General features: G+C 37.9%; 1 protein-coding gene across 1 annotated transcript in view; it reads right to left on the bottom strand.

Moving 5' to 3' along the window:
* GABRB1 (gamma-aminobutyric acid type A receptor subunit beta1) overlaps nt 1-24,286 on the bottom strand; it is a 462,527-nt gene that overhangs the window by 274,786 nt on the left and 163,455 nt on the right. The window contains exon 4 of the mRNA XM_051842511.3: nt 8,720-8,940. Coding sequence (XP_051698471.1) covers nt 8,720-8,940 — 221 coding nt within the window. The remainder of the gene's footprint in view (nt 1-8,719; nt 8,941-24,286) is intronic.

The raw sequence follows: 24,286 nt of genomic DNA, 5'->3' as shown, positions 1-24,286 counted from the left end.
ACTGATGAAACTCTAAAATATAATCAACTGAACTGTGAGAGGAATACCAACACTGTCCTTTAGTAAGAATTGTAGAGAGAGTTTTGAGGCCTTCTTTCTAATAAACTGAGTTACCTATTCTGTATGCATGGTCTGTTTTGTCTCTCTTCCATTTGAAGTACCAAGTTTCCTTCTTTTAACAGGATGTCTTTGTCAATATCAGCCAGCCCTTTTCTGCAAACACAACTTCAACCCACATATTTATTCTCTGCAATCAACTGTACCCAGCACATCTCACAGGAAGCTCTGTGTGATCTGCCCAGAACTCTTGAATGTAATCATAACTGCCTCTATGTCTCTGGGAGAGAGAAACAATTTTTTTGAAAGTTTACAATCAATATGGAGAGCTAGTATGAAACATTTAGGACCCTCACGCTGCTTTAAAAATCAATAGGAGTATGTGATTCTTTTATTTATTTATTTTTTTGGATCTGTATTATCAAGATAATTGCCTCTATTTTTACTTTGCTTTATCATGAAGACCAAGGAAAGATGAGATGATCCTCCAAGGAATAGTGGGAAACTCTATTTTCTTTTATATTCAATAATTATAGATATTGATTTTATTCTCTCACACAAGTCATGGTCAGGCACTGTCAAGAACATCAAAAAATCAATCCAGCGTCAAGCCAGTAAAGCAAATACAGCAGGGGAGTTCTCAAAGTCTGCAACAGTCTGCAGGTTTCTGGTTAACTCTAAACTCTCTCTTAAAAAATGAAGCCGAGAGGCTGTGCTTTGGAATTTGGACTCATTAGTATGTAAAAGACAATGCAACAAAGTTGTGTACATTTTAAAAAGCCGGCAGACCTGTCAGAGCCATTCCCATTTGTGTTGTGTGTCTTCTACTATTGTTTTCACTTCTGTAATGGAGAGCAATGAAATCATCACACATAGAGAGCTGTCTTCCTGGAAATGATCTCCAGGCAAAGAGGTATTTACACAGGACAGTGAGGAGCTAAATGCACAGATTTTGAGATGAAAGAATGACATTCTTATGGTCTGGGTATTTGGGTGTCCCCCAAAGGCTCATATGTTAAAGATGTGAACCCTAAAGTCTTCTGTCGATGGCTCTAAGGGAAAAGGAAACTTAACCCACTGATGGTGCTTTAGAGGTGAACCTTTGGGAAATGCCTTAGATTGGATTAGATTGTTAGACTGGATTGGTTGTTGTGCGCATTTGCAGAGTGAATCAGCAGATGGAAGATCTCTATCTCTTCTTTTCTGTCGTTCTACCTTTCAACTAAATAAAATAGCTAAATACAAATTTTGAAAAATAAATATGATCACTTTTCAATACAGAAGATAAACGAATGCATTTACAAGGGAATGTAGGTACAAAAATGTTTCTTCAAAAAATAAAAGGGGAATCAATGGAGTAAAAGAGATTTGAACAATGTAACAGCCAAATAGCATATGTACCTATTTAAGTCTACTTTTAAACAGTAAGTACATATATGACAAGAGAAGTTTCTTTAGATATCCCAGTGTTGGCATCTGTGGAATTAGCTCAATAGCAGTGTATGGCTCATGATGTCACAGTAAAGTTTAAGTCTGACAGTATGGGCAGAGCATTAAGCATAATACCTCATCCATACGAATCAGCCATCTCTAATCTGAGAATTCAAAATCATCCAAAATATGAACATTGCTGCACACAAACATGATGATACAACGGGAAAAATTATATGTCGAACCTCATGTGACAGGTTGTCAGTCAAAACCAAACACACTAGAAATATTATGTAAAGTTATATTTATTCTATGCATATATAAGTTGTAAATGAAATATAAATGAATTTCATATTTAGACAGGTCTGATCCATGAGATATTTCATTATGTATATGCAAATACCCATAAATCCAAAAGAATTTTAAATCCAAAACATTTCTGGCACCAAATACTTCAGAAAAGGTATACACAAATTGTGGTATAAAATTATAGCTACTTATATGCATGAGTACTGGTTAAATTCCAAGATACAATTGTTGTTGATGTTACTTAAAATGATGTAGTATGTACATCACAGATGTATGTTTGCATTATATCAGCCTATATAAACATTGTATAATTAACCTCTAATTTTAAACGTGAATCGGTATTGGGCTAAAAGATGTTTCCAACCCATTTTACTACCCATTCTGACAATCCCTCAAATTCACTTGGATCTGGCCTCTCCAGCAGGAAATGGAAGAAGGAGTCTTATGGCCTTTTAAAAAGAAAGCAATGGCAGGAGTTAAAAGGGGAAGACCAAACGAAGTGCAGTTTTCAAGAGGTTAAATGCTTCACTAAATATCTTGCCCAAATAGAGCTGTTCCATGACTTACATTTTCAGGGAAACACAAACACAGTCTCTGAGCATCCCCAAGGCCAGGCATCGGAGAGAATCAGTGTGTGCAACCAGCTGGATGATGTTTGGATAGGAGGCTGAATACATCTGGCCATTAATAGTGATAATTACTCTTTGGTTAATAGCCATCATTTAGATATAGAAATGTTGCAGCTGACAACTATTGTGAGTCAGGTTATATCCTGCATGCTTTATTTCATTTTTACAAACATTTTACTGGACATCTTTTGGTTTGAGAAAGGAGACACAAAGGCTAAGGAAATATAATTCACAATTACAACAAACACATATCACACAGGAAAATAACTCTGAGACACAGAAAGGTAAAATGTAAGAGATCTAATAAAAGCAATTTACAGATTCAATGTGATCCCAATTAAAATACCAATGGCATTCTTTGCAGATCTAGAAAAAAAAATATGCTAAAATTCATATGGAAACACAGGAGACCCCAAATAGCTAAAGCAATCTTATACAACAAACACAAAGCGGGAGGCATCACAATACCTGATTTCAAGACAAACTACAGGGCAGTTATAATCAAAACAGTCTGGTATTGGCACAAAAACAGACTTGTAGACCAATGGACAGAACAGAAACTTCAGAAATCAATCTATGCATCTACAATCAATTTTGACAAAGGAGCTAAAATCAATCCTTGGAGCAAGGACAGTCTCTTTAACAAATAGTACTGGGGAAATTGGATCTCCACATGCAGAAGTATGAAACTAGACCCACACATTACATCTTATACAAAATCCACTCAAATGGATGAATCCACTCAATGGATGAAAAAACCTATATCTACTACCCAACACCATCAAATAACTAGAGAATATTGGGGAAACTCTGTAAGACATTGGCATAGGAAAAAGACTTCTTGGAAAAGATCCCAGAGGCACAGGCAATTGAAACCAAAATTGACAAATGGAAAAAAAAGAAAAAAAAAAGAAAAATGGGATACATCAAATTGAGAAACTTCTGAACTGCTAACGAAACAGTCAGCAATATGAAGAGGCAGCTCTGGCCGTCGCAGCCATTTGGGGAGCAAACCAACGGAAGGAAGACCTTTCTGTCTCTCCCTCTGTCTGTAACTCTTACTATCAAATAAAATAAATAATAAAACCTTTTTTTCTTTTTTTAAACTTTTATTTAATGAATATAAATTTCCAAAGTACAGCTTATGGATTACAATGGCTTCCCCCCCATAATGTCCCTCCCACCCGCAACCCTCCCCTTTCCTACTCCCTTTCCCCTTCCATTCACATCAAGATTCATTTTTGATTCTCTTTATACACAGAAGATCAGTTTAGCATACATTAAGTAAAGATTTCAACAGTTTGCTCCCACATAGAAACATAAAGTGAAAAATACTGTTTGAGTACTAGTTATAGCATTAAATCTCAATGTACAGCACACTAACGACAGAGATCCTACATGAGGAGTAAGTGCACAGTGACTCCTGTTGTTTACTTAACAAATTGACACTCTTGTTTATGGCCTCAGTAATCACCCTAGGCTCTTGTCATGAGCTGCCAAGGCTATGGAAGCCCCCTGAGTTCACTGACTCTGATAATTTTTAGACAAGGCCATGGTCAAAGTGGAAGTTTTCTCCTCCCTTCAGAGAAATGTACCTCCTTCTTTGATGACCCATTCTTTCCACTGGGATCTCACTCGTGGAGATCTTTCATTTAGGTTTTTTTTTTTTTTTTTTTTCTTTTTTTTTTTTCCCCACCCCAGAGTGTTTTGGCTTTCCATGCCTGAAATACTCTCATGGGCTTTTCAGCTGGATCTGCATGCCTTAATCGCTGATTCTGAGGCCAGAGTGCTGTTTAGGACATCTGCCATTCTATGGGTCTGCTGTGTATCTCACTTCCCATGTTGGTTCATTCTCTCCCTTTTTTATTCTATCAGCTAGTATTTGCAGACACTATTCTTGTTTATGTGATACCTTTGGTTCTTAGTCCTATCATTATGATCAATTGTGAACAGAAATTGATCACCGGGACTAGTGAGATGGCATTGGTACATGCCACCTTGATGGGATTGAATTAGAATCCCCTGGTATGTTTCTAACTCTACCGTTTGAGGTAAGTCAGCTAAAATCTTTTTTTTTAAAAAAGAGCTGAGGATTCAAGAGACATGGACTAAACTGTGTCCTCCTAATACAGTATCACCTAAATCCTTTATTTATTTATTTGTTCAGATTATTTATTTAAAAGACAGGAGGAGAAAGAGAAAGAGAGAGAGAGAGATCATCAATCCATTGGTTCATTCCCCAAAAGGCAACAACAGCCAGGGCTGGGCAAGGCTAAAGCTAGGAGCTCGGAATGCCATCTTGGTACTTAAGCCATCTGCTGCCTCCCAGGCACACCAGCTTGGAGCTGGATTGGAAACAGAGCAGCCAGGACTTGAAAGAAACACTCTGATAGAGAATGCAGGTGTCCCAAGTGATGGCTTAGTTCCCTGTACAATGCCCACCCCAGAAATCTTTTTATTTAGAGTCCTACCTAAATGGAAGAAACAATCATGGCTACAAGATTATTTCCAGGTGTGATGCATTTTTTCACAGCAGGAGTGCCTGAGAGCAAGAGATACAAGGATTGAAGCCTCTGCTATATGCTGGGTAGCTGTTACCCATCAGCCTGGTTCTTCCAGAAGTAACAGTCTCCTACCAGAGGCCAGTCTTCTACTTTAGTGCTTACAGAACTATGTACCATCCCCTGAGTATAAAATCTGATTTAACATAGTTAACAAAAAGTAGAAAAAAATGTAATGTATTCTTTTGGTTTCATATAAAGTTATAGTACATCATAATGAATTTGAATATAGCAAAAATTTGATTTAGTTTAATGATGTGGCCTTATAATCATGAAATACCTGACCAAAGGGGCTTTCAGGTGTGTTCAGAAAACCTCATTGATCCTATCATTTCTAAATTCAATTCACTAATATACGGCCTCACTCATAATGACTATTAGTAGGATTTATGGAAAGGAGTAAGGAAAGAAGTTTTATTTTTCTGATTACTATGTCTAAAATAAGTGTTGTCTAGCTATAAATACACCAACACATATGTTAAATAATAGGAATTCCCTAGTATATGTGCTTAGGACACCAAAAATGACAGGTATTTTTAAAAGACTCTTACAAAGAATAAAAGTACATATTTTCATTTCTAAGACCAGGAAGTATTACATCAGAAGAATTAAACACATCTTAATCTGTAGGATCAAAACGGTATGGAACTTATCCTTAAATCAGATTCTAGGGATAATTTTGTCCAATATATTTCTTTTTAGGTTGGAGGGTATAAAGCCAGGGGAAATGAAATGACTATTGTAGGACACAGCTAGACAGGCCACAAGTCACTCAACTTGCAGTCTTAGGTGCTTCTCAATCTGCAAGCATACAGCTTTCAACCAGACTTCTGGGGAAGTGTTCTCAGGGCCAAAATAATGAGCATATGGTACATACTAGACATTCAGTGCATGTCTTCTTAATTGGACAACTGTATTTCTGTTATAATCATTGATATCCCTTGGAGTTAAAAAAGAAAGTTTTCTTCAGTATGCCTTTTTCTAGCACCAAATAAGACTATTCCAATTACTTTACATATATATATATAATTTAGGAATTAAAACATATTGTCATATTAAATAGTTTGTAATATCTTAACAAAAATGACTTAGGAAGTATTGACCGCTTCCTGCAGCTGATAACGCTGAGGCTCAGGAAACTTACATAATTTGTTCAAGGACAAGCAGTCAGAAAGTTATGGAGTTTCAGCCCATCCTCAGCCTCTGATTCAGACGTCATACCTTCTCTGCTAGTGTCTCTAGGATATTTATAACCTCTGAGGAAAAGCAAAGCAAACCTGTGAGGGAAGAGGTAGTGAGCAAGGCAGAGGAGGAGGAAGAGAAGATATGAGGGCTGGTGTGGGGCTTTCAGGGAAAAAGCTGGTTCCATAAAAAGATCAGAGCCCAGAAAAAAGATGAATGGTTTGTGTTTCTCTTTGGAAGGTCATTGTCTGCAGGCTACAAGCTACAAAAACCTGGGATAGCATCAAAGTTAGAAAGCAAGGTTGCACAATTTGGAAGGAGGTATTGACTTTTATATGCATTTGAAAGTTAGTGAAGTGGGAAAAGTACAAGCACGGGAATCAGGATACTTGTATTTTAGTCCCAGCCCTGCCATTACCTTATCATCCACTAAGATATGATCCTCTCACCTTTTTCTCCTTCAAGCTTCCCATCTGTAAAATGGGGAGTGTTCAACTTTGTGGTTCTCAGCTTTTGCTTCCTTTATATCATTCTATTGATAAAGAATGCCAGTGAATTGGGAAAATCTGAAGTCAGACTTTATAAACTAAGATTGTGGACCACATTCTTACTTGAAAAAAAATCTAGTTATCTTTTTTCCCAATGAAATGGCTTTTTATATGTTCTTGACTAATGAGTAGCTTGCGTTTTTATTTAGTTATCTCATGGAATTATTCCTCCAGGATACTTTAGAAGGGTAGCTTACCCCATTTCTTATACAATTAGTATATCTGACAGAAATGGCATAGCTTACATAAAAATTACAAGTGATTTCCATTGTATATTAATCATCACTAAAGATCAGTCTCTGATCTTGAATTAGTGGATTTTGTCTGTAGCAATTATCATAGATTCAAGTACCTGTTCATCATTTTTCTGAGAGATTTTTATCTCACATTTTTCAACTGGAGTTGAAAACCTTTGGAGCACTGAAATAGTGGGGGGAAAAAAAATCAAAGACCATTTTGCCAAGATGAATTGATGCTATTTTCCAGTGCAAATGAAGACCAAACATAATCATAAACTAAGCAATGACTGGTTTAAGGATTAGAAGTTTTATCACAGATATATTTTTTACTAGCATGTTGTTTTTTAGTACTGGTGACTTTACAAACATTAATTATAGGATTTTAATCTGTAATCAGAGTTTAACTTGGTGTTCATGGTATACAGAAAGACTTTGGGGACTTATGAGCCTCTGAAATAGTAAGAAAATTTAGAACAGATTTGAGTTTTTAGACACAGAGCTTTCATCTGCTTTACAAAGGAGTCACAAAAGATCAAACCAAAGAAGAGAGAACCACCATTCTAAAAATTCTATCGTAACAGGTTACAGTTTAGATATTTTTTTGGTGTAGCTGGAAGCTAATTTTGAAACATAGTCTAAAATTTTTAACAAGCCCTTAACTATACAAAGGACAAAAATAGACTTCTGTACGTGTATAATGCCTTTTTTTAACCTCTTATACATAGCAAAACAAAATTTAAAAAAAACCTGCTATACAAAGGATGACCACTATAAATTAAAGATAATCAAAGCAAGATATATATGTTCATGGAGTAGAAGACTTGATAATTTTAAAATGTCAATGTTTTGCTAACTGAAGTATAGACTCAATGTATCACAATTATAATCTCAGGTTTTTGGGTAGAAATTGACAAGTTGATTCTAAAAGCTATTGGGAGATGCAGAGAGATCTAGGCTATCTAAACTAATATTGAAAAATAAGTACATAGTTAGAAGGCTTATCTTAGTAGCTCTACTAGTAACTACTCAGTAGCTCTTATCATAATGGGTTAGTAATTAAAATAGAGTAACATTTCCTAAGGATGGACAAATAAAATAATGGAACACAACAGCTAGAAACTCCTGTCTCCCCCCCTTCAACTTACATTGTCAAAGGCAGTAACACAATCCAATGGAGAAACAAAACCTCTTTTCAACAAATAATGCTCAAGTAACTGGATAACCATGTGAAAAAACAGAACATCAACAACTCCTAACTCTCCCAAAAGACACAAATTAATTCAATATTGTTCAAAGACCTACATAAAAATGTTAAAACATAAAAATGTAAAGTAATAAAAACACTATAAATCTTTTTAAAGTCACCACAAAATATCTTATTTCTTCAAATAAGTGTTTCACAGTTCCCTTTCATATTTAAATAACTACACGCAACACAGTCAAGGTACTTCAGTTAATTTAGACCTACAGAGTTAGACAACTGACTTAAAAGATACAACATTTAGAACAAGCTAGATGTGAAATCTTTACAGCAAAGACTCATTTTCTTATTACTATGCTTATTATTTGAAGGCCAGGGCAAATATTCATTTATATTTGATGGACAATGTTGCTGCTTTTGAGCTCAAATATTTCCAAAACTGATTTGCTGGTCTTTAATATGAGTTACTTTTACATGTGAGAGCATCTATATATTCTACTTGCTTCTCTCTCTTCTTTCTGCTTACAAAAGTAGAAACAAAACAATAGTAAAAATAACTTACCGGAGTCCATAGAGAACTGTTCCATCAGGATGTAGTCGAATCATTCGATTTTTCACTGTGACCCCATGCACAAATGATTTCTTGTCATTCAGGAAGTAGGTATCTGGTACCCAGAGTTGGTCAGCTACTCTGTTGTCTAGGGTGAGGTTTAATGGGATTCCAGAATAAGAAAGCCTTTTGTCTTTCCAAGACTGCTGGAAATACATTGTAAGTGTGTAATCCTGTGAAATAAAGGAGGCAAAAAAAAAAAAATTACTGTCATCATTACCTAAGGACATTTGTTAAGAACTTGAAAGCATATGTCATATGTATGCATCTATGTATCAGGGACATACTACCCTGATGTTCACTAAGAGATTATATTTGAGTATGCTGAAATTTGTATCTTCAACTATAGGATGACTGGTAAGTTAAAAGTAGTAGAGTAATACTTGAATTTATGCATAAACATTTCCACCAATAGAGAATAAATACTTGGAATTAATTTTTCTACTTTAAAATTCTGGCCCTTTATTTATCTGATATTTTCATGTTAATGCACTAATAGCACAAAGAGAACAGAGTTAGTGTAATTCACAGGTACAATTCTAAAAATTTAGTGATATTCTTTTCCTCCATCCTTCTCCCCCTCTTCCTTACTTTCATTCTTCCTTTATTTCAAACATTTTATTTAAACATCCTATTTATTTATGTATTTATTTATTTGGAGTGCAGAGTTACAGAGAGGGAGAGGCAGAGGCAAAGGCAGAAGAGAAGTCTTCCATCTTCTGGTTCACTCCCTACATGGCCACAATGGCCAGGGCTAGGCCAGGCTAAAGCCAGGAGCCAGAAGGTTCATCTGCGTCTCCTATGTGGCTGCAGGGGCCCAAACACTTGGGCCATTTTCTGCTGCTTCCCCAGGAACATTAGCAGAGAGCTGGATTAGAAGTGGAGCAGCAGGGATTGGAAACTATCCCCACTTGAGATGCCTGCACTTCAGGTGGCAGCTTAACCCACTAATCCAGAGCAGAGACCTTCAAATATATTTTTAGTTAACAATAAGTGGCTTAATGCTCCACTAAACAAAGAGAACAACATGTAAAATGTAAAAAACAAAGGGACAGGGGTCAGCGCTATGGCATAGCAGGTAAAGCCGTCGCCTGCAGTGCCAGCATCACATATGAGTGCCGGTTCAAGTCCCAGCTGCTACACTTCCAACTCAGCTCTCTATAATGGCCTGGGAAAGCAGTAGAAAATGGTCCAAGTCCTTGGGCCCCTGCACCCCCATGGGAGACCTGGAAGAATTTCCTGGCTCCTAGCTTCAGATCAGCGCATTTCCAGCCGTTGCGGCCAACTGGGGAGTGAACCAGAGGATGGAAGATCTCTCTCCTTCTGCCTCTCCTTCTCTCTCTGTGTAACTCTGACTTTCAAGTAAATAAATAAATCTTTAAAAAAGAGAAATTGAGCAGTCCATGCTTTGACTGTTGAGGAACAGTTTTTTGTATTTTTTCCTCTTTCCTTTTCATTTATTTTATATTTTTTTAAGATTTTTTTATTTGACAGGCAGAGTTACAGTGAGAGAGAGACAGAGAGAGAGGTCTTCCTTCCATTGGTTCATCCCCCAAATGGCCACCACGGCTGGCACACTGCATCGATCCAGAGCCAGGTGCCCCTTGTGGTCTCCCATGCAGGTGCAGGCACCCAAGCACCTGGGCCATCCTCCATTGCCCTCCCGAGCCACAGTAGAGAGCTGGACCAGAAGAGCAGCAACCGGGACTAGAACCCGGCACCCATATGGGATGCCATGCTGCAGGCTGAGGATTAACCAAGTGAGCCACGGTGCCAGCCCCCATTTATTTTATCTTATTTTACTTAAACTTTTTTATACTGTCATTGAATTATTTACTTAACATAGAGTTAACCATATGTGTATAAAGTTAATTGAAAATAGATTGTAGTTAAAAATAAGAGATTAAGAGAGGGAAGAGGAAGGGGAGCAGGAGTTTGGGGGTGGGGCGGGAACAGAGGGAAGAATCACCATGACCCTAAAGTTATAATTGTGAAATGCATGAAGTGTGTAACTGTAAAGAAGTATATTTCTGCATACATTCCTATGACTTACTTCTAAGGCTACAGCTTAAAAACTTGCCATGGGACTCCAAATCCCCTTAAGCTGGGTAGTAAAAAGAGTATTCTAAGTGTTAAGAGATCATATGGATAGAATCAAGTGTTAAAGCAATCATATAGATAGGATAAGTGTTTGGTAATAATAATAGAATTAAAAAGGAATGAATGCCTCAACATGGGAAGCAGTCCATACAGCAGTCTCATAGAATGACAATTGCCTTAAGTAACACTCTGACCTCAGAATCAATCCTTAAGGCCTTGTGGTTTGGCTGAAAAGCCCAGAGGAGTACTGCTGGCATGGAAAGCCAAGATACTGTGGCAAAAAATGTTCTACATGAAGGACCTCTGTGGGTGAGACCCCAGTGGAAAGAAGGAGGGACTTTCCTCTGAAGGGAGGAGAGAACTTCCACTTTGCCTATGGCCTTGTCAAAAAATTAAAGGAGTTTCTGGATCCAAAAGGCTTTCATAGCTGTGGCAGCTTTTATCAAGAGCCTTCACTGATCACTGATGCCAAGACCTCTGTCCTCAAAGAGCTGTATTATGAGACTTTTTCTCAAAGAATTACTTCATTTTAGTGTATTCAGTGGAGGATATTCTTATGTCACACAAATTACAGTTACGTCTAAGTGCTCACAAAAGATGTATCATTCTTGGGTTCCTCTTTAAAGATAATTAAGTTTCCCAAAAAGACAGAAAGGAAAAAGCGATATTACCATCAAGATACTTTGAATAACTCTTGTCTGGCCTGCTGAGGAATAACTTTTGTTCTTGTTTATTTTTAAGGTTTTTATTTTTGGTTGTTTTTGTTTTTCTTTTTTTGTCCCACTCATACAAAGTGCTGAAATTCTTACCTAGAATAGAGCTAATCTTCTGTGTATAAAGTTAAATGAAAATAGATCTTAGTAAAAAAAAAAAAAAAACCAAACTGGGAACAGGTGAGGGAAGAGGAAGAGGAGTTAGGAGTGTAGGTGTGGTGGCAAGGATTACTATGTTCCTAAAGTTGTGTGTATGAAAGGTATGCAAGTAAAAAAAGAAATTATACAAACTAATTCTAAATATTTGGCTAGAATAGAAAAATTATGAACCACAAAAATATTAATTTTTTTTTTTTTTTTTGGTGACAGGCAGAGTTAGACAGTGAGAGAGAGAGACAGAGAGAAAAGTCTTCCTTTTTTGATTGGTTCACCCCCCAAGTGGCCGCTATGGCCGTTGCTGTGCTGATCCGAGGCCAGGAGCCAGGTGCTTCCTCCTGGTGTCCCATGTGGGTGCAGGGCCCAAGCACTTGGGCCATCCTCTACTGCCCTCCCGGGCCACAGCAGAGAGCTGGACTGGAAGAGGAGCAACCGGGACAGAATCCGGCGCCCCGATCGGGACTAGAACCTGGTGTGCCAGCGCTACAGGTGGAGGATTAGCCTATTGAGTCACACGCTGGCCTAGAGGCAAGTTTTATAAATAATAATGAAATGGAAAGATGGTCATTTCATCTATATACAGTAAATTTTAAATAATAACAAATCATTAAAACTACAGAACATTTTTAATCATTGATTTGAGAAAAATGTAAACAGTTTCAAAAAAATATATTTGCAGCAATACTGATACACACAAGCATTTCTTTTTTTCTTGTTTTTTGATCATCTTCATTTTCAATTTTGGTTCCCACATATTTAAAGAGAACATATGGTATTTGTCTGTTTCTTGTTAATTATACTCAATGGGATATTCGATTACATCCATTTTGATGCAAATGGTAGTATTTCACTTTTTTATTATTGAATTATATATATATATATACATATATATCTCACATTTTCTTTATCCATTCATCTGATGATGAACACCTTGGTTGATTCCATATTTTGGCAACTGTGAACAGGGCTGCTATGAACATGGTAGTTGTGGATATAACTTTTTTTTTCTAATTTTTTTTTTGACAGGCAGAGTGGACAGTGAGAGAGAGAGACAGAGAGAAAGGTCTTCCTTTGCCGTTGGTTCACTCTCCAATGGCTGCCGCGGCCGGCGCACCACACTGATCCGATGGCAGGAGCCAGGTGCTTCTCCTGGTCTCCCATGGGGTGCAGGGCCCAAGCACCTGGGCCATCCTCCACTGCACTCCCTGGCCACAGCAGAGAGCTGGCCTGGAAGAGGGGTACCCGGAACAGAATCCGGCGCCCCGATCGGGACTAGAACCTGGTGTGCTTGTGCTGCAAGGCGGAGGATTAGCCTAGTGAGCCGTGGCGCCGGCTGTGGGTATAACCTTGATACAACATGTTCATGTCTTTTGGTTATACACACAAAAGTGGGATTGATGGACCATGTGAAAGTCTATTTCTTGGCCGGTGCCACGGCTCAATAGGCTAATCCTCTGCCTGTGGTGCCGGCACATGGGTTTCTGGTCCTGGTTGGGGCGCCGGATTCTGTCCCGGTTGCCCCTCTTCCAGGCCAGCTCTCTGCTGTGGCCCAGGAGTGCAGTGGATGATGGCCCAAGTGCTTGGACCCTGCACCCACATGGGAGACCAGGAGGAAGTACCTCGCTCCTGGCTTTGGATCAATGCAGTGCGTCAGCCACAGCGCGCCAGCTGCGGCAGCCATTGGAGGGTGAACCAACAGCAAAGGAAGACCTTTCTCTCTGTCTCTTTCTCTCACTGTCCACTCTGTCAAAAAAAAAAAAAAAGTCTATGTCTAGTTTTTTATGAAATCTCCACACCATTTTCTTCAGTGGCTGCATTAGTTCACGTTCCCACCAAGGAAGTTTAAGTGTTCTGTTTGCTCCACATCTTCATTTTTTATTCTCTGTCTTTTAGAGAATAGCTATTCTGATGGTGGGGAGTCTATACCTTATTTTGGATTTGATTTGCATTTCTATGATGGCTAGTGATGTTGAGAATGTTTTCATATATTTTTTGGCTATTCGTATTTCTTCTTTTGAGAATTGCCTATGGAGGCCTTGCACCCACTTCTTAACTGGATGGGTTGTTTTCTTGATACTGTTGTTGAGTTTTTTGTCTTGCTGATATATTCTGGATATAATCCTTTGTTGTGTAGGTAGCTTGCAAATATTTTTTTTCCCATTTTGTTGAATGTTTCTTCAGTCTATAATCAGAAGCCTCTAAGTTTGACATAACCCCATTTGCTTAGTTTTGATTCTGAAGTTCATGCTTTGGGGGGTCTTATCCAAAAAGTTATCTTCTATAACTACATCTTGGAGTGTTTCCCCTAATTTTTATCCTCATAGTCTCGGGTCTTAAATTTAGGTGTTTGATCCATCTTGAATTTTATTTCTGCACATGTGATAGGTAATAATCTAATTTTATTCTTTTACAATTATAAATCCAATTTTGCCAACATCACTTATTGAAGAGATTATCCTCACTCCAATGTATAATGTAGGCCCTTCTGTCAAAAATCAGTTGGCTGTATGTACACAGATTAATTTCTGTGCTCTCTATTCAGTTCCATTGATCTATGTGTAGGTTTTTATGTCAGTACAATGCTGTTTCAATTACTATAGCTTTGTAGTATACTGTGAAGTCAGATTTTGTGGTGCCTTCAACTCTATTTTTTTTCTTTTTCATCCAGGATGGCTTTTACCATCCTTGTGATTCAATATGAAGTTTAGGAAGTTTTTTTTCTAATTCTGTAAAGAATGTCTGGTTGTGCCTGATCTCATTGGCAATTAAATTTTAAGTTTGAAATTAAAGTAATGACATTACGGGGAAGATCATAAAAAGAATGATATAGAGATCTATGTTTGCAAAAATATACCTCTTGATCATCTATAGTTTTGTTTTGGAGAAGAATGTTGGATAAACGACAAAAAAGGGCAAGCTGAAAAACTGAGGGCATTTTTAAATTTTCAAATATTTTTTGAATGAATACTGCTCTGTTTGACTCATAAAGGTTATCCATTTCTGTTATCTTGATCATTCTAGTGAACGACAACTGATCTATTGGTCTAAAATGATTATATGATTATAAAGCACATGTTGATGGAAATGTCTATTGTCCTGAAGACTGACATCAGTGGTGGAACTGTTTAACAATTTCTCTTTATTTCATTTTTACTTGTTTCAGGAATTGGTTTGAGTTCAGAATTGGATATGTACTTGAGAACTTGGTTCCTTACCTGGTGCAATGTGTCACACTAAGGACAATATCCTGTACTTTTCTTTCTACCTATTTCTCCAAGCAGCAAGAGACTTAAAGGTTTGGGATCAATAAATGGATCAAGAAACCAGGAAGGAATGGCAGCGATTATCTTAGCACTTCAGTTGTTGTCTCTTTAAAATACTCTACAAATACAAGTGTAATTGTCCATTAAAAAGAGAGGGGGAGGGAGGGAAGGAAGCAGGAAGGGAATACCATTATGTTCTTAGAACTGTATTTAGTAACCACATTGAGTCTGTTAAAAACTAATTAAAATTAAATTAAAAAAAAAAAAGATTGGTAGCAGTAAAATAAGGTTTTAAGATGTGAATTCCAATATCATAAAAACAGAAAAAAGAAAATAGATTGGTAGCAGTAAAACAGGTTTTAAGATGTGAATTCCAATACTGTAAAAACAGGAGTTCATTCTTAAAGGACATTTATATCAACAGTTACTTTAGCAACTATTAAGAAAATGCTGGGGCCAGTGCTGTGGCACAGGTTAATCCTCTGTCTGCTGTGCCAGCATCACATTTGGGTTGTCAGTTCTAGTCTCAGCTGCTCCTCTTCTGATCCCGCTCTCTGCTATGGCCTGGGAAAGCAGTGGAAGATGGCCCAGGTACTTGGGCCCCTGCATCCACATGGGAGACCCAGAAGAGGCTTGTGGCTCCTGGCTTTGGATCAATCAGCTCAGCTCTGGCCATTGTGGCCACTTGGGGAGTAAACTAATGGATGGAAGACCTTTCTCCCTCTCATTGTCTGTAACTCTATCAAATAAATAAATAAATAAATAAAATACTTTTTTTTTTTAAATCTTGCAAAACTCTTACACAGTGTCCATGTACTGTCATTGTTGTAAATACCATTAGTTGAGAAACATTGACTCAGATTTTGCCTTTCTTCCATTCAAACTACAGTTCATGTAGAACCCAGAACGGATATTTACACATTTCTGAGAAATCCTAAAACATAAGCAATATTAATTCTGCATAATGAATTCTACTGTCCTTTGACGACTAATTCACAAGTTTATTCTGTTTACTTGAAACCATCTCACAGTAACTCAAAGCCATTCTTTCTTGTTCAATGGCAAAGACATTCACTCTTTATTACTAATCATAGTATATTCCTTTTAAAGATCTCTTCTCAATTGCTATCATTCTCATTGACACCCCCTTCAAACTTCTAACATCATGCTTTTTTGGAACAATGAATTGGACAGATCCTGGGATTCAGATTCTAAATAATCTTGATTTCGAACTCTGTTTCATGTAGACTGACAAAACTTAAGCAATAACATAACCTCTTATTCCTGAAATGTCTAATTTCTAAAATAAATACAATACTACTCGACTGGCTTACTGTATCAAATGATAAAATCAAGACTAACTTACTTGAGAAACCATAATATACAAAATAAAAATAAATACATTATCTTCAAGTTGTTCTTCATTGCATATAGATTAATATACATCCAAATACTTGGAGTATACATATTCATTTTTTTTTATTGACAGGCAGAGTGGACAGTGAGAGAGAGACAGAGAGAAAGGTCTTCCTTTTGCCATTGGTTCACCCTCCAATGGCCGGTGTGCTGTGGCCGGCGCACCGTGCTGATCCGATGGCAGGAGCCAGGTGCTTATTCTGGTCTCCCATGTGGGTGCAGGGCCCAAGGACCTGGGACATCCTCCACTGCACTCCCGGGCCACAGCAGAGAGCTGGCCTGGAAGAGGGGCAACTGGGACAGAATCCGGCACCCCGACCGGGACTAGAACCTGGTGTGCCAGCGCCACAGGCAGAGGATTAGCCTATTGAGCTGCTGCGCCGGCCTATTCATTTTCATAAGCATATCTTTTTAAATTACTAACTAGCTAAATACATGCTGTAAACTTTGCCATGGAGATCAGCACCATCAGCAATGGAATGCATACTTTAGTGCTACAACCAAATACTTAGCAATCAGTTTCTCATGAATGTTATAGAGAATTTCCTTACAATGAGACCTTTAGCTGAAATCTCTACAAATCCCCTCAGGGAAGTTTTAATGTATGACTGGAAAATATATTATTATAAAGTATAAAGGATTATCTTGAACATTGCCAAGAGAGTAAATCTCAACTATTCTCACCACAAAAAAGAGTAGCGTAATACATGTGTAAATAAGTTTGAGTTATTCCACAATTCATACACACTTTAAAACATGTTGTACATGAAAAATATGTACAATTTTTATATTTTCAGTAAACTCATGGAAAAATAATGTTAAAACAACAAATACTGGAAAATTTGAGCTTGTGGTAATACTGAAGGGGGAAAGGAAAAAATAGTGTAAACAGGAATAATTGTTAATTATTGTGTATGTCAGTTTGTGGGTCTGTGTGTATATTCAGACTTTTACCCTTTCGTTTATGGAATTCGTTGCTACATATAACTCATTCTGTTTTCAACACATATTGAATAAAAATCATATCATGGTTCCAAATTCAAGAAGTAATTCAAGCAGTCAGAAGTAATCGGGTGAAAATTTATGTAAATTAGTTTATTACATGTGGAAGTGGGTGATGTGGAACAAGTACCCATCAAGACAATTCTTTTTATCAATTTCTAGGGTTATTGATTTAATCTAGGTCCAGATTCTGATAAACAAAAATATGGACTAATGAGAGTGATAACTTTAATAAAACATTTTTGAAGATAATGTTCATTATAATGGTGATTAACATTATGGAGACTTAAAATACAGTAATATCTCTTTTACTGTCTATAGTGTACACTACACTTATTACAATAATCTCTTTCCTCTGAAGCATGTTCTGTAGTTTTCATAGGCCTCTCATATCTTTCATCACATTTTTGCCCATGCAGGTACTTTGTGAGAAAAGCAAATTTTGTATAAGACAATTTATGATGTACATGTCAAAGGAAGTACTGTATTTTAAATAAATTATTCTCCCTGTATGTACCTTAATATAAATGTGAACAGTTGCCACTTGGATATAATTAAGTCAATGATCATGTTTCAGTTCATCTTATTTTTTGATGGAAATGAAAGGCTTGAAATTGCTGTATTTTTGTTCTATCATAGAAGTTTTCTATTAATTCTTGGCCAAATTGCAAGCACTCCAGAGAGAATGAAGAATGAAGAAATTTTCAGAAAGATGCTAATGGTGTTTGGCCAGGAACATTACAGTCACTTTTCTGCCAGATGTATTTGCAAGGGCTCAACCAGCTTTCTCAAGAGTGTAGGCCATTCCTTGAGAAGTGTGACACATTTGAAACTTATGGGCCATAGGTTATTCTTTGATTCTGAGGTAAATTAATGAAATTTACAGGTACGAGATTGTTAATAAAATTAATGAAGTTAATTCAGGAGAGGGAAATTTTAATTCATTGAGAATAGGCAAAATAGATTATACCAAATCAGTAGTATTCAATAAAACTCCAAAGAGAATAATCTTTTAATGCAAAAGTGATAAAAATGGACAAGAAAACAGTTACATTAAATGGAAGTCATTCTTTTGGGAGAATAAAGATAATATTATTTTTAGATTTGTAGTAATTTTTCACCCCAGAGTACAGTTACCAATGTCTGAGGAAAGTTCCGTTTTTCACAATTAGAAGTGGGTTGAGGCCACATTTCAACACACAGCACATACCCCAAAACAACCTCTAGTTCAATGTGTCAGTAGTTGAGACAATATGCCTTAAACGAAAGTATCCTTGTCAAGTTTGAGAAGCCTGCCTTGTATGAAAATATTCTTATTTCGAGGCTGGCACCGTGGCTCAATAGGCTAATCCTCCACCTGTGGCACCAGCACTCCAGGTTTTACTCCTGGTTGGGGCGCCGGATTCTGTCCCCGTTGCTCCTCTTCCAGTCCAGCTCTCTGCTGTGGCCTGGGAAAGCAGCAGAGGATGGCCCAAGTGCTTGGGTCCCTGCACCCGCATGGAAGACTTGGAGGAAGTACCCTGCTCCTGGCTTCAGATCGGCCTAGCAACAGCCATAGCGACCATTAGAGGAGTGAACCAACAGAAGGAAGACCTTTCTGTCTCTCTCTCACTGTATATAACTCTCTCTCTGTCTCTCTATCTCACTGTCTAACTCTGCCTGGCAAAAAATAAAAAAAATGAAAGAAAATATTATTTTAATTGTTAATAAACAATTTTACCATTAGTTATCATGAAAATATGCATATTAACATGTTTCCCCTGCCTTTAAAACTTTGTGTCAGAGACTGTTGAAGTAAGATGATGTGTAATTTGCTATTTTGCCAAAAGAAATCATTTTATTAAAATCCATTAATTGGGACAGGCACTGTGGTGTAGCAGGTACAGCCACTGCCTGTATTGCTGGCATCCCATATGGGTGCTGGTTCAAGTCCCGGTTGCTCCACTTCTGATCTAGCTCTCTGCTATGGTGTGGGAAAGCAGTAGAAGATGGCCCAAATTCTTGGGCCCCTGCACTCGCATGGGAAGAAGCTCCTGGCTCCTGGCTTCAGATCAGCCCAGCTCCTACCATTGCAGGAGTGAAGCAGCAGATGTAAGACCTCTCTCTCTCTCTCTCTCTCTAATTTTGCCTTTCAAATAAATAATCTTTTTGAAAAATCCATTAATCACTTAGCACTGAAAATAGGTAAAATCATTTATGTGTTACAGAGCAATATATTGAGGTATGCCTTTCATGGAATGAGCTCTAAGATGACTGACATTAGTTTGGGAACTTGATAGTCCCTTATTATCTGCCTCCATGAAGAGCATACCTATCTTATGATCTTAGGGAAGAGAAAATGTACTGCTTTAACATCCAGTGATACTGCATTCCCTCAAAAAGATCACATAGAATCTCTACTTTACAAACTACAATCCAGAAAACATATTTATACTTGGGGGAAGTGAACAAAAGCAACTTTTCACATTTAATTTTTGTACAGACTTTTTAAACTTTTATTTAATAAATATAATTTTTCAAAAGTACAACTTTTGGGCCAGCGCTGCAGCTCACTAGGCTAATCCTCTGCCTTGCCGCGCCGGCACACCGGGTTCTAGTCCCGGTTGGGGCGCCAGATTCTGTCCCGGTTGCCCCTCTTCCAGGCCAGCCCTCTGCTGTGGCCAGGGAGTGCAGTGGAGGATGGCCCAAGTGCTTGGGCCCTGCACCCCATGGGAGACCAGGAGAAGCACCTGGCTCCTGCCATCAGATCAGCGTGGTGCACCGGCCACAGCGTGCTGGCCACAGCGGCCATTGGAGGGTGAACCAATGACAAAAGAAAGACCTTTCTCTCTGTCTCTCTCTCTTACTGTCCACTCTGCCTGTCAAAAAAAAAAAAAGTACAACTTTTGGATTATAGCAGCTTTTTCCCTCATAACCTCCCTCCCACCTGCAACCTTCCCATCTCCCACTCCCTCTCTTCATCAAGATTCATTTTCAATTATCTTTATACACAGAAGTGTTGATCCTCTGTATATACTAAGTAAAGATTTCAACAGTTTGCACTCACACAGACACACAAAGTATAAAGAAGTGTTTGTGTAGTAGTTTTACCATTAATTCACATAGTAAAACACATTAAGCACAGAGATCCTACATGGGGAGTAGGTGCACAGAGACTCTCATTGTTGATTTATCAATAGACACTCTTATTTATGATGTCAGTAATCAATTTCAGTTCACAATTCATCATACTGATAGGTCTAAGAGTCAAAGGGATCACATAAACAAGACTACTATGCTAATACTAACTGATAGAATCAAAAAGGGAGAGAATGATCCATCATGGGAAGCGGGATACACAGCAGACCCATAGAATGGCAGATGTCCTAAATAGCACTCTGGCCTCAGAATCAGCCCGTAAGGCATTTGGATCTGGATGAAGAGCCCATGAGAGTATTATAGGCATGGAAAGCCAAGACACTCTGGCAAAAAAAAAAAAAAGTCCTAAATGAAAGATCTCTGAGAGTGAGATCCCAGTACAAAGAATGGGCCATCAAAGAAGGAGGTACCTTTCTCTGAAGAGAGGAGTGAACCTCCACTTTGACTATGACCTTGTCTAAATAATATCAAGTCGGAGAACTCAAAAGGCTTCCATAGCCTTGGCAACTTATGACAAGAGCCTAGGGAGATTACTGACGCCATAAACAAGAGTGTCAATTTGTTAAGTCAACAACAGGAGTACCTGTGCACTTACTCCTCATGTAGGATCTCTGGCCTTAATGTGTTGTTCAATGTGAATTAATGCTATAACTAGTACTCAAACAGTATCTTATACTTTATGTTCTGTGTGGGTGCAAACTGATGAAATTTTTACTTAATATATACTAAATCAATCTTCTGTATATAAAGAGAATTGAAAATGAATCTTGATGTGAATGGAATGGGAGAGGGAGCAGGAGTTGGGAGGGTTGCAGGCAGGAGGGAAGTTATGGGGGGGGGAGTCATTGTAATCCATAAGCTATACTTTGGAAATTTATAGTTGCTAAATAAAAATTTAAAAAATTTAAATGACTAAGAATAATTGTGTGGTAATTAAAGAGTTCAACTAATGGTATTAAGTAGAACAAAAAAAAATGCTAAAAGGAATAAAATAGTAAGTTTTTCCTTGACAGTCAGGACAAAGGCTGATCAAGTTATTGTTTTTCATAGTGTTGGTTTCATTTCTACCTTCTAAAAGATTTCCTTTTAGGTGCTCAGTCAGTTGTCACCAGTCACGGAGAACATATGATATTTGCCCCTTTGGGACTGGCTTATTTCACTCAGCATAACATTTTCCAGATTATTCCATTTTGTTGCAAATGATTGAATTTCATTGTGTGTGTGTGTGTGTTTTTTCTGCTGTATAGTATTCTACAGAGTACATATCCCATAGTTTCTTTATCCAGTCTTCTGTTGATGGGCATTTAGGTTGATTCCAGGTCTTAGCTATTGTGAATTGAGCTGCAATAAACATTAAGGTGCAGACAGTTCTTTTATTTGCGAATTTAAATTCCTTTGGGTAAATCCCAAAGAGTGGGATGGTTGGGTCAGGTGGTAGGGCTATATCAAGTTTCTGAGGAATCTCCAGACAGACTTCCACAGCAGATTTACCAGTTTGCATTCCCACCAACAGTGGGTTAGTGTGCCCTTTTCCCCACATCCTCTCCAGCATCTCTTGTTAGTTGATTTCTATATGTGAGCCATTCTAACCGGGGTGAGGTAAAACCTCATTGTGGTTTTGATTTACATTTCCCTGGTGGCTAATGAGCCTGAACATTTTTTCATGTCCTGTGGGCCGTTTGGATTTCCTCTTTTGAAAAATATCTATTTAGGTCCTTAGCCCATATCTTTTTTTTTTTTTTTTTGAACTTATGGCTTATTTTATTTAGTGGGTTATAATTTGTTACATCATTATTGATTTTGATCTCAAACTGTTCCAGATTTGGTCAGTAACAGCATCTTCAAGCTGATTCCTATGTCCTTTTTTTAATTTTTTTTTTATTTAATGGGCATAAATTTCCAAAGTACAGCTTATGGATTACAATAGCTTCCCCCCCCATAACTCCCCTCTTACCCACAATGCTCCCCTCTCCCACTCCCTCTCCCCTTCCCTTCACATCAAGATTAATTTTCAATCATCTTTATATACAGAAGATCAATTTAGCGTATATTAAGTAAAGATTTCCACATTTTGCTCCCATACAGAAACACAAAGTGTAAAATACTATTTGAGTACTAGTTATAGCATTAATTAAACACCTAAGAGTAATTGTGTATTAATTACAGAGTTCAACCAATAGTTTTAAGTAGAATACACAATGCAACATTTGTATTGTTGTGGCTCCCCCCCCCAACCTCCCTCCCTCCCGTGGCCCTCCCCTCTCCCACTCTCTCTCCCATCCTGCCCTTCATCACATTTCATTTTCAATTACCTTCATATACTGAAGATCAACTTAGTATATACTAAGCAGGGATTTCAACAGGCTGCACTCACACAACTGAACCAGGTATAGAGTATTGTTCGACTAGTAGTGTTGTTTTTGAGTTTCATAGTTAAACACATTAAGGACAGAGATCCCACGTGGGGAGCATGAACCCAGTGACTCCCGTTGTTGATTTAACAATTGGCACTCTTATTTATGATGTCAGCAATCACCCGAGACTCTTGCTATGAGCTGTCTAGGCTATGGAAGCCCCTTGAGTTCACCAACTCTGAATTTGTTTAGTCAAGGCCGTATCACAGTGGAGGTTCCTTCTTCCCTTCAAAGAAAGGCGTCTCTCTCCTTAATGGCCTGATCCTTCTGCTGGGGTCTTGTTCACCAGGATCTTTCATTTAGATTGTTTTTTGCCACCGTGTCATGGCTTTCCATGCCTGTGAGATTCTCATGGACCTTTTAGTCAGATCCGAATGTCCCAAGGGTTGATTCTGAGGCAGCAGTGCTGTTTTGGCCGTTTGCCATTCTATGAGTCTGTTGTGTGTCCTGCTTCCCCCGCAGGATCAGTCTCTCCCTTTTGATTCTATCCTTCATTATTTGCTTACATTGGTCTTATTTGTGTAATCTCATCGACACTTACCCTATCTTTTTGATCGGTGGTGTATTTATACTGAGCACTTTACCAAGTGTGCTGGCAATGGTACCTGCCTCCTTGGTAAGGTTGAGTTGAAATCCCCTGGCACATTTCTAGTTCCACCATTGTAGGTAGGTCTGAGTGAGTATGTGCCATCCTATATATCTCCTCTCTCTCTTATTCCCATTCCTATTTTCACAGAGGTCAATTTTCTGTTAATTTTTAAACACTTAAGAATGTTTGTGCATTGATTGCAGAGTTCAACCAGTGGTCTTGTGTAGAGCAAACCGAGCAACAACAACAACGAAAATAGTAAAGGAACAAAATATTAAGTTGTTCCTCAATAGTCTAGACAAGGCCTTAGCCCATATCTTAAGTGGGTTGTTTGTTTTGTTGTTGTGGAGTTTCTTGATCTCTTTGTAGATTCTGGTTATTAATCCTTTATCAATTGCATAATTTGCAAATATTTTTCCCATTTTGTCAGGTGCCTCTTCACTTTCTTGTTTCTTTTGTAGTACAGAAACTTCTCAATTGATGTAACCCCAATTGTTAAATTTGGCTTTGACTCCTGTGCGTCTGTTGTCTTTTCCAAGAAATCTTTGCCTGTGCATATATCTTGCAGGGTTTCTCTGATGTTCTCTAATAATTTGGGTCACAGATTTAGATATTTAATCCATGTTGAGTGGGTTTTTGTGTAAGGTATACGATAGGCATCTTGGTTCATGCTTCTGCATGTGGGAATCCAGTTTTCCCAGCACCATTTGTTGAATAGACTGTCCTTG

The sequence above is a fragment of the Oryctolagus cuniculus genome, chromosome 2, assembly GCF_051225735.1.
Source record: "Oryctolagus cuniculus isolate XC-2025 breed Fujian yellow rabbit chromosome 2, ASM5122573v1, whole genome shotgun sequence".
NCBI lineage: Eukaryota > Metazoa > Chordata > Mammalia > Lagomorpha > Leporidae > Oryctolagus > Oryctolagus cuniculus.
Note: the sequence above shows the minus strand (reverse complement) of the source record. Positions and strands in the feature narration are given on the sequence as shown.